The 10,794-nt window shown below is 56.5% G+C and overlaps 1 protein-coding gene across 4 annotated transcripts; it reads left to right on the forward strand.

The window, feature by feature from the left end:
- The first annotated feature begins 2,355 nt into the window (after window positions 1–2,355).
- Window positions 2,356–10,392, forward strand: PPP1R1A (protein phosphatase 1 regulatory inhibitor subunit 1A). 4 transcript variants are annotated; one of them, XR_015163489.1, is made up of 8 exons: window positions 2,356–2,560; window positions 6,205–6,265; window positions 7,254–7,291; window positions 7,634–7,697; window positions 8,304–8,459; window positions 8,833–8,938; window positions 9,367–9,473; window positions 10,254–10,392. XR_015163489.1 is itself a non-coding variant. In XM_086398936.1 (7 exons), exons 1-6 carry the CDS (start codon window positions 2,477–2,479, stop codon window positions 9,441–9,443), a joined length of 480 nt encoding a protein of 159 aa, XP_086255062.1. In that variant the 5' UTR covers window positions 2,356–2,476; the 3' UTR covers window positions 9,444–9,473; window positions 10,254–10,392. The 4 variants fall into 4 exon arrangements, 2 of the variants coding, with proteins under 2 accessions (XP_086255062.1, XP_086255063.1); XR_015163490.1 differs by having other exon boundaries at window positions 7,667–7,697; XM_086398936.1 differs by lacking the exon at window positions 8,833–8,938.
- The last annotated feature ends 402 nt before the right edge of the window (window positions 10,393–10,794 follow it).

Raw genomic sequence — 10,794 nt, forward strand, 5'->3', positions numbered from 1 at the left:
CCCCCATCAGCCATCTCTTCAAAGCCTGAGCGCTCTGGGCCCTCTCCTGACCTGAAGCTTCCAGGGAAGGGAGTCTGAGAATCTGAAGCTTGAGAAGGGAACATGAAGGGTGGATGTGAGGTTTTGAGAGGAATTTCCACGACCAAACCCAAGTTTGAAGGGCATGTAACAAGCTGGGTGACAGAGCCTGGAGAGGTGACTCCCCTAATTCTGCTGTCTGCCAGGAGATAACACGACTAATGGTGTGTGTGTGTGTGTGTGTGTGTGTGTGCGTGTGAAGTTGCTTCAGTGGTATCCGACTCTGAGCAGTTATCAGTTAATTGAGGGCCTCCTACATGCTAGATACCTTACCTCCTATGATTGTCAATCCTATCGTAGGGAAAATTCTGCCCATTTTAAATGTGGAAATCAAGGCTCAGTGAGGGGCATCTGAGGGCCTAGATGTGTTGTTGTTGTTCAGTGGCTCAGTCGTGTCCAACTCTTTGTGATCCCATGGAGGGCAGCATGTTGGACTGCTCTGTAGGGCTGTGGGAATCCTGACTTCAAGTTCTAGGTTCCAGGGTCCTGGCAGAATAGGCGAGGGGAGGGGAGGGACAAGTCACCTATTTAAAGGACACTTTGGCCTTGGTTCTGTGTATGTGTGGTTAGGAGAGAGGTGAGTGGAAGGAAAGCCAGGGAGCGCGTCCTGCTGAGCCCCTGTGTCTCCCACCCTATCCTATCCTCTTCGCTTCAGTGCCTGCCCATGTACTCCCACCACGGCCACCTGTGCGGAGGAGAGAAGCGACTGGGGGAGGCGGGTATCTGGGGTTCAGAACCAGCTGTTTTCTGGGCTGGCCCTGCTACATCAAAGAGAGCACAAAGGGACCATACAATCATAGGTTGGGTGTAGGGGGTCATTCCTGGAGCAACAGCAAAACAGAGGCTAGTTCACAGCAGACAGAGGTCTGGCTGGCCTACTGGGTCCCTTATAACCCCAGCCTTGCCCTGAGAAAACTGAGCCAGGCCTGTGGTGTGTAAAGGGATACGGTTAGGGGGAAGGCCAGAGGTTATTTTGGGAGGTAAGAGGGAAAGGGGCAATGTGAAATCCAGGCCAGGGAAGGGCTGCCCGGGAGAGGAGGCAACTGAGGATTTAGGCTGACCCCTTAGAGGGGAGGATGATCCCAGGGTCCCCAGAGGACCAGGCGTCAATCTGTGTAGAAGGAGCCAGTGGTTCGGTTTAAGGTTAAAGAAACAGATCTCTGGCCCAGGCCCCTGCTCAGCCCCTCCCTCAGAACTCCTGTCCCTGCTCCCTGCACCCAGTTCTCCTCCTTGCCTAAAGAGGCATCATCCAGCCTTGCCCGCCCCCAGCGCCCAGCACCTCTTTTCCCTCTACTCGGTGGCCCCCGCCCCTGGCAGAGTGCCCACCAGGTCTGGTGAATATTCCGTCTGCCTCACTCATAGTATTGGCATCTTGGTCCTACACCAAACTAGTGAGTTCTTCGCACAGTCTCACCTCCATCTCCTCAATTACGGCAGATCCTTTTCATTACTCTGCCAACAGTGGAACTTGAAACCAAACCCCATCTGTAAACAAGCCACCCCACCAAAGGCGTGTCCCTCTCCACCAGCAAGGAATACTCTCCTCTGGCAGGCCTTCCACCTGCTTTACATCCCCAGAATTTAGCAAGCAGAAAGAGAAACCTATTTCACAAGCATTCCTGGCTCCCCACCCGTTTCTCCTCCTACTGAGTCCCAGATGGTCCTCGCTCCCTGAGCCCTCCACCCACTGCCATCAAGAAAGAGGCTCTGGGGACCCTCTAAGATCTTCGTTTCCCCCTCCTGCCACAGAGTGAAACCAGACCTGTGCCCAGACCCCAGACCTCCCCTCCAAGCTTTCACCTCCGCGCCAGCGTTTTCCTTTCAATGGAAAGTCCCTCTCCTAGTCTAACTTTAATCCCTCCTGCTGCAAGCCCAGATTCCCTTTCTTTTCTCTTTGAAGCGACCCCTTTAAGATCAGCAAGGAAATCTTCCTCTCGCGTTTGCAGCCTCCTCTCTGGCAGCGCCCCTCCACCTTCCCAGCCCCTCGATTTTGCCCCAGGTTGGAGAAGTTCTTCGAGACCGCTCCGCACCTCCACCCCCCGCCACCTCCCTCCACCCCACTAGAACTCAGGATTCCCCGCCCGAGCCGTGTCTACTGCGACCCGGGCCGGGCCACACCCGCCTCGCCCTTCCGCGGGGCGGTGACCCCTGGCAGCCGGCGGCGCGGCCACGACGGGGTTAAGGCTCCGGGCGGGGGGAGGCGGAGGGGGCCGGGAGGGGCGGGGGCCGAGCCAATCGGCGGCTGCGGAGTCCCCTGGGCCGCGAGCCGGGACCGCTGAGCCGGGAGCCGGGAGCCGAGCGCGCCGGGCTGGGGCCGGGCCGGAGCGGAGCGGAGAGGCAGCGCGCCCGCCCCAGCCCCGAGTCCGCCGCCTGCCCGCCCGCAGCCGCCGCCCCCGCCATGGAGCAAGACCACAGCCCCCGGAAGATCCAGTTCACCGTCCCGCTTCTGGAGCCGCACCTTGACCCCGAGGCGGCCGAGCAGGTGCGGAGCGGGGCGGGGCGGCAGGGGTCTCGCCCGGCAGAGGACGAGGGACCCCGGACTGTGCGACCCCAGACCCCCGCTCAGTCCTCCCTTAGCGGTGCGCCCCTGCGAGGGCCAGCGCGGTGTTGTGGGGGGGGTCTTCTCTCCCCTCCCCCACCGTGGGAGCCCCATCTCCCCATCTGTGCTTCTCCGAGATGGACAGAAGGACGAACGCCTGCCCTCGAAGCCAGTCCTCACGAAAGTCTTTCCCTTCCTTCCCCAGCCCTGGGGGAGGGGGCTTGCCTGAGGACACGACCCCTCCCCCCCTTCACCAGTCTTGCATCCCCACCCAGTCAAACCCCGCCAGAGTTTCTGAGCTCGGTGGGGACGCCCAAGGGTGTTGGAGGGGTTAAGGGAGAGGACAGGTAACCGAGGGAGTTGAAAGAGGAGAAAGAGCCCCCCCAGCCGTCTCCTAACTGGGGGCGACCCTGCCGGAGTCCAGAGAGTGAGGACGAGAAGGGGTTGAGGAGAACTGCGAGGGCTGGGGCTTTGGGGAGAGGAGTGGTCGTGCGTGCAGGCTGGCTCCCCTCTCTGCAAGTCTGGACACGTGGGTCCTTGTTCCCAACTCCTGCCCTTTGGATCGGTAGTGGGGAGGGGGGGTGGGGAGGGCATGGGAGAATGGCCTTCGGGAGGCCGAGGCGGGGGCTTTCTAGGGGCTAGGGTCCAAGCCTGAGCGGAGACACGGTGAAGCACTGTGCTGGCCTGGGCTCAAGGGTGGGAGTCCAGGGCCGTGGCCCAGCCTCCCCTCCTGGCCTATTTTTAGCTCAGAGCAGCCTGGCAGAGGCGGCAGTGTATGAGAGTGTGTGAGCAACTGTGTGTGTCAGGGAGAGTGAGCATGTGTGTGGAGACGGTGACCACCCGCGGTGGCTACTACCACCCATTTGCCAAATATTTGCTCTTTGCTCCATCGCTTTTGGTCTTCTCTGTCCGTTTGCCTAGACATCCCTGCTCCTAAAGAATATTCGTTTCCCACAAGGTCTCTGCCCTGCTTCCCCACCTGGCTGCAGGGGCTCTGGCTGGGCCTCCCCACCTGAAAAAGCTCTGAGCTCTTGGGATGGGCTGGAGAGCGTGTTCTTCCTGCTGCTCCAGCTGTTTGGGGAAATAAGGTCTGGATGTGAAGGTTCAGTACACTCCCTGTAACTTTAGCTTTCCAGAGTGTGGGGAGGGGTTAGGGACCTGCATCTCCATCCTCTCCCTGGCCTGGTGGAAGCCACATCTCCAGACCTCAAACGTGTGACAGCAGGGAGGGAGGGTGGGGAGACTGCAGACCTCCTGAGGATGAGGAGTGTGGACAGCCAGGAGCATGGGGAGCATTCCTTTGGGGTCAGGAAAAAGGCTGTTATGCCAGGAGGCAGGAGACTGGCTAAAATAACCTCAGATCCAGGGAAAGGGGCCCAAGAGTGTGAGTGAGCCAGGGGCTTAGGGGTGAGGTTCCAAGCAGAAATGCCTGCCACTGACACAGCAAGTGCCCATGCCTGACACCTGCCTCTGTTTGGTGTTAGAGGAGGCAGGTGGAGGTGTGTGTTGAGAGGAGGAAGGGGTAGGCCAGCTGGCCTAGAGGTCTGAGGGGCAGGGGAGGGGAGGAGGCCATGCTATAGAGCCAGAGAGAAAAAGAGGCTGGGACTTCAGCCTGCTTTTCTCTCCTCTTCAGAAATCTGTGTCTGCTCCACCTGAAATTCTACCTGCAGTCCAACTTCAGCCCCTCTTGCCGTTACCCAAATGTGTAGGCAAAAAACTCCAGGCTTGGCAGGAGCACCTAAGCCAGATCGACCTGAGAGGGTGGCAGGGTTGGAAACTCTGAGTTATGGAGCACAGAGTGGCAGGGCATGGAGGGGTGCCCACAGCTACCAGGTCCTTGGCGTAACTGGTTTGGAAATAAATCAGAGGCAAAGGCACCAAGCGTCCTTGAGAGCTAGAATTTGTGATAGGGGCAAGGAAAATGAAAGAGACCGACACTCGTTTCCTAGTAGTTCAGGGACCTGGGAGTACTTCCAGGAGTCTAACTTCCCTCCTCCTGTAGGACATCAAAATTCTCAAGGACTCTGAGTGCTTAGAAATCTTGTCCAAGGCAAGGGATCTGGTTATGGAAGGGACCTGTCCAAGGTCAGAGTCCTCCTGCCCTCCCAAGGCCCTTCCCATCATACTTGCAGTGTCCTTCTCAGGCTCCCAACTCCTGCTCATCCCCACCCACCACACCCTCTCCCTGCCTCAGCACCCCTCCCCCAGGGCGGGATGAGTTCTCTCCTAGGAGAATGGCCCCACTCCACATGCAGGAAGCACACTTACCCACCTGAGGGCCCCCAGCACGTTTGCACCAGGAATAGCCAGAGGTGGACTCACAAATAATGTCTGTGTAGCACATGCATGTATGTGTGCACGATCACACACGCACAGAACTGGTATTGCAGGGACCTTAAAATGTCACCCCAAACAGACACTGCTAGCTTCTCCTGAGAAAATAGTGCCTACCCCAACCTACCCCTATTCTACACACCCATTTCTTCTTTGGGGAGCCCCTCAATAGACTAACCCTGCCCCCTGCTTTGGCTGATACCCACTTTCTGGGCAAAGAAAAGGGCAGGCGTCTTTCCACTCCCACCCCCACCCCTTTACCCGACTCCGGTAATGATTCTAAATAATGGACACAGAGAGATAGGGATGTGATCATTCAGTGTCCTCAGCCTCCTCCTCTCAGCCCTGGATAATTTTAGCCTCTTTCCTAGTCCCATTAGTCTTCCCTCCCCTCCTCTGCCCTGGAGGGAGTTGCAGGGACTCCAACCCCAAGGTTCCAAACCTCCAGAGAAAGGGGAAAAACTACACGCCCCAAGAGTCCTTGGACTGGCTTCTTCAACAATCAACTTTATTGGCAACAAGACCGAAGAACAGAGGCGGGGGAAGAAGGGCTCAGAGGCCTAGCAGTCAATCAGCTCTTATCTGTTAATTTCTTAGACTGGGACCTGGGAGCTCAGGATAAGATTTTTCAGCTTAGCTTTAGTCCCTGGCCATGGTCCTGCCTCAGGCTCCTCCTCATATGATGTTTACCATGACAAGGATTTCTCCAGACCGTTATTTCCTGACAAATCAGAAAGGCAGTGTGTCCAAAGATAGAGAGGAAATGAGGGAGGGAGGGGCACAGGCGAGAAGAAGGCGCATTCAGATCAGACCTGCCTTCTCTGTGCTGCCCTCCCAGGCTGGGTGGGGCTGGAGAGGTGCTCTCCGCTGGTGCTGGCCCACAACAGGTTCATGTCCTTTTGGGGAGTGGGCTGGGACACTGAGGGCAATGCTTTCTTCCCTCTCGGGTTATTTCTGACCATTGATCCAGGATGGACGGAAGGACAATGGGCCGGAGATCAATGCATTAGCACAGATATAGATGGAGAGCTGGGCCAGGACCTGGGGAGATGCAGAGACAGAAAGGGGGCTGGGGGAGCAGCAAAGAGTGGGGGAGGTCTTCTGGGTCCCCGGGGCAGAGGGAGGGCCCAAGAATGCCCCCCAGGGATCGAGGGTTCAGTGTAATGTGGCGTGCTAAGTGGGTGGTGTGGATTATGTTGCTGAGTGTGCGTGGGGCCATGACGCTTCCACATGTACTTGACCTCTTCCCTCAGATCCGGAGGCGCCGCCCCACCCCTGCCACCCTTGTGCTGACCAGTGACCAGTCATCCCCAGGTAAACCCCAGGATGGGTCACTAAAGGGAGTGGGGGCTGCTGAAGACAGCTAGGTGCCAGGGAGAGAAGGTGGGTGCTAGATAGATAGCAGGGCAGGTCTGAGGAGCCAGAGGTCTGGTCGGTCCCGGAGGCACGAAAGTAGCAGCTGGATTAGCAGGAGGGTGTCCTCTGCTTTGGAAAGACTGAGCAGGAGACCACTTGGTTCCTAAGCCCCCCAGCAGTTGGGGTGGTCAGTGGAGTGCTGGTTGCTGCGGCAACAGCCTTCCAGGTTTCTCCAGCAACCGAGAGGCCGCTGCCCCCATCCCCAGAGGCGGTGACAGCTGTGAGGGGGAGGGACTGCCTCCATCAGCTATTTTCACAGCCCCCAGAGGGGACGGGAAGGTTAGAAACTGCTTAGGGAGCAGCTGGCATTCTGGTCACCAGTGTCCCCATCCAGGTCTGGAGAGACAGCAAGGTCTCAGAGAATGTCAGGGGTGCTGGCGGGAGAGTGGAAGAGAGACAGTGACGCTCAGAAGCCCAACTGGCGATCTGGATGCCTGAGCCTCCAACTTCCCTCCAACTACTTAAAAGGATTGTCCTGTACAGGACAAGTTTGCCGTTCTCTCCTCTGCTCGGTCCAATTCTCGATCCAGGGTAGGGAGAACGGTTGGAAGGAGGCAGAGATGGATATTTCAGGAGGAAAAGAGCAGAAGGACCACAAAGCCTGCCTTCAGGAACCTCCAGGTTTGAGGCAAGGATGTAGATGCAGGCTAACTACGGAGACAAGGACCAGACTAGAAGCAGGAGATAAAGCCAACCGGCAGAGCAGGATGGGGCTGGAGGGAGGAGGCCAGGGCAGCCCATCAGGACCAGCTTCCTAGGGGCAGATGTGAGAGACCAATCACAAGGGAGGTGATTGCAGGGGCTCCTCCCCTTGAGAAGTCAGACTGCCCAGGGCCCCTCTGGATCTCCCATCCCCATTACTTTCTCCTCTCCCTCCTTCCCTCAGAGGTAGATGAAGACCGGATCCCCAACCCACTTCTCAAGGTGAGCTGGCCCCTCCTGCTCAGCCCAGTGCAGAGAACCCCCAGACTTATTAGAGGATTATGTCTCCAGCCACTGCCCCCCACCTGCAGGACCTTTTGTCTCCCCGCTGCTTGTGCCCTTCACATGTTCTTCTTGAGTGGAGGTGCACACTCAGTCCCCTGCATTCCCCCAACACAGTCTTCTTGCTCACCATCATGGGCAGGGTAGGGGCTGGGGAAGCAAGAGTTTCCTTCCCCCCACTTTCTGAAGCCCACGCCTCCCCAGTCTCCATCTATAAGCATGGCAAGGCAGAGGGGAGGGCGAAAAGGGTGGGCGCCCACCTGTGCCCTGCGCCCTTCACAGCCCACTTTGTCCATGTCTCCACGGCAACGGAAGAAGGCGACGAGGACCACACCCACAATGAAAGGTTCGGAAAACCCTTCCCCGCCACACCTGATGCTGAGCAGTAGCCAGGACGACATCCCTTTGGAAGGATCCTTGGGAAATCATTAAACCTGCCTTTGCGAAAGGAGAGTTGCTGGAGCCTGGGGGACGGGGGAGGCGGGGCGGGGGGGGGAGGTGCTGCATTCCAGCTTTGCCACCGACTAGCTGGGGAGCCTGGGAGAACCTGCTTAACCTCCAGGGCCCCTGCATACTACCTCACTTTGGCCGTTAAGTAAAGTATGTGAAGTCACTCAGCACAGTGCACAGCAGAGAAGGTACTCAAATTTTTCTTGAATCTAAATGGAGTCTTTTCTCCTGCCCACAGGGAGACTAGGTACCCCAGCAAGTCAGGAGGATCTTTTGTTCTTAAAGGCTCTCCCCTTCCCCTCTCTCAGCTTTGAAGAAAGTACATTTTATTGTCTAGCTTTAATCCCTCCTTATTGGCCAATGAATGTCCTTCCTTGAACAGGAAAGTCAAACCACACAGGCAGTGTGCACTGGCCCTCTAGTGGAGCTGTCGAAGCTGAGGGTCCACAGAGGAGTCAGGGCAGTCTCATCCAATGCTCTCCCCCTTTCTCTTCGCCCCCAGAGCTCCAGATGATGGTTGAACATCACCTGGGGCAACAGGAGCCAGGAGAGGAGCCTGAAGGAGCCGCTGAGAGCACGGGGACCCAGGAGTCCTGCCCACCCGGGATCACAGACACAGCAGCGGAGTCACGGCCGGGTACCTCTGGGAAAACACACAGTACGTTCAGACTGGGGAGGGACCAGCCCTGGGAGGCCAGCATTATTGGCTGTGGGGAGGGGCCTAGCAGTAGCCAGAAACTGTCTTGAGAATATGGATCCTTTGCCTAACCAGCATGTGTTTGCATCTCTTCACCTTTCTTACTGAATGACACCATCCCTTCCCACTTGGACTTCCCAGCTCCCTGGTATATGGTGGGTGGCGGAGGGGTGCCTGCCAGAATGGAAGCAGCTTTCTGGGCTGGAATTCTGGCTCTGCCACTACACCAGCCCCGAGGCTTTGAGCTACTTACTTAACCTCAGTCAGCTAAGTGATAGTGATGGCGCCTATTGCATTGGGTTGTTTGTGAAAATTAAATGAGACTGGTCCTTAGCTCGGCAGCGAACACACACAAAGCATGCAAGAAATGGATGCTGTATGTCCATGGATCCTTATCCCAGATGTGGGCCAGAAGTCAGAATTTTTCCAGCTTTACCAAGGTGACAATGGAATATATACTGTGTGTTCCATCATACTCCCAGCAAAGTCCCCCTATAGTCAAACACATGAATATTTCTGCAGGGAAATGAATGGGCACACTAAGTGGGATACATAAGCTATCAAAAGCCTCCTGTCTGTTCAGGTCAGGTTTAGCCACACATTGAGACCATACCCAAATTTTTAAGCTTTTTTTAGAGGGGGTTTTTTGTTTTTGTTTTTCTGATTGCAGACTTCAAAAAAATAGCGAACCTAAGTAGTCATTATGACCAGAGAAAACTTTGTGGGTCTTGACCCCTTGCCCTCAGCTGGTCTTGGGCTCTTCTCAAGGGTTGTTGGAGTATGGGACGGGGTAAGCAGAAGCAGCTCCCTCTCTCCAAGCCCTGGGGAACTCTAGCTCTCCCTGCTGCCACCTGCTCTCCCTTCTCAGAGCCTGCAGAGTCCATCCCTAACACTCAGGAGAGGGGCGGTGAGAAACCCAGCACAGAGGGACCCTCAATCCAATGACCACCGCTGGATTCCCAGGGAGCCAACGTGGTAAGACCCCCAGGCTGTGTGCCCAGTCTACAGGGGAGCAGGCTATGTGAGGAGGGCGAGGGCTGAGATCTAGAGTCAGGGAAAGGGAACAAAGGACCGACTCCCGCCTCTGAAAAGCTGTCCCCTATGGCCAGAGGATTTGCATCTCCCCTGATGGACAAATGTGCTTCCCAGGTGGCTCAGTGGTAAAAACTCTGCCTGCCAATGCTTAGGAGAGGCAAGAGACGCAGGTTAGATCAATGGGTCCAGAAGATCCCCTGGAGGAGGAAATGGCAACCCACTCCAGGATTCTTGCCTGGGAAATCTCATAGACAGAAGAGCCTGGTGGGCCACCGCCCGTGGGGTCGCAAAGAGTCAGACACGGCTGAGCGCGTACACATGATGGATAAAGAGAAATGGGAGTCAGCTGCCGTAGGGGCCACTGAGGTTAGACTCTGAGGACTTCTGGCTCCTGGAATGGATGGTGGAAGTAGACCATGGGTTTTCTGATAAAGGGCATTTGGAACCCAAAGGGAGAGCCTCATCTGTCCAGGCTGGATGACCGCTCCAAGACCGTTCCAAGTGGTCTTGCCTGGAGTGGAGACATGGATGAAACGACCTCATGAACTCTGACAGTCTCCCCTCCCCTGTGTAGACGGGACGAGGGGCCAGGGGCTGGTATGGGACGTCACACTTAGATGCCTGACTAGCGGGATGGCTGGGCACACCAGCAGGGCAAGGGACCGTAGGACCTCAGGCCTCTCACTCACTTTATCTTTCTACCCGCTTCCCTCGCAACAGGTCTGAGAGTGAGGAGGCGTCTTGGAATCAAGACCACAGTTGAGAATGCATGGACACTGGATTTTGTTTCTTATTTCCTCACTTTGGGGGAAAAATCTCTTGTTTTTAAAAAGTGATAAATTTGGTGTTAAGTCCTTGACATTTTCCTTCTTTCCCAACTTGAAGAATCTTTTCTCCCTCCCCTCTTGTCCTGCCTTTTCTGCAGCCCCCTCCCTTCTGCCCAACTGCCTCCAGGAAGGAGGAAAAAAGGGAAGCTGGGCAGGAGCCTTGAGAAGGGAGGTGTTTTTCTCCAGCCCTACCCTTACTTGCTGGGAGAAGAGAGGCCTTGGAACCCTAAGGCCCGGCCAGCTGTGATGGTGCTATGGGCGCCCTCTGCTGGACAAAGCCAGGAACTGCACCCTGGCCCTTGGCTCTTGGGAAAGAGAGGGTGTGTAGCTTCGATGCCTCCTTGCCTGCCCTCTGAGACTTGGTGACTCCCAAGCTTCAGGATGTGTTCTCTCTGCAGCTGGGAGGAGACCACCACCCAGATTCCAACCTGTTA

Source organism: Bos grunniens, chromosome 5 (assembly GCF_055505025.1).
Source record: "Bos grunniens cultivar Pamir isolate PY7600 chromosome 5, Bosgru_T2T1.0, whole genome shotgun sequence".
NCBI classification, from domain to species: Eukaryota; Metazoa; Chordata; class Mammalia; order Artiodactyla; family Bovidae; genus Bos; species Bos grunniens.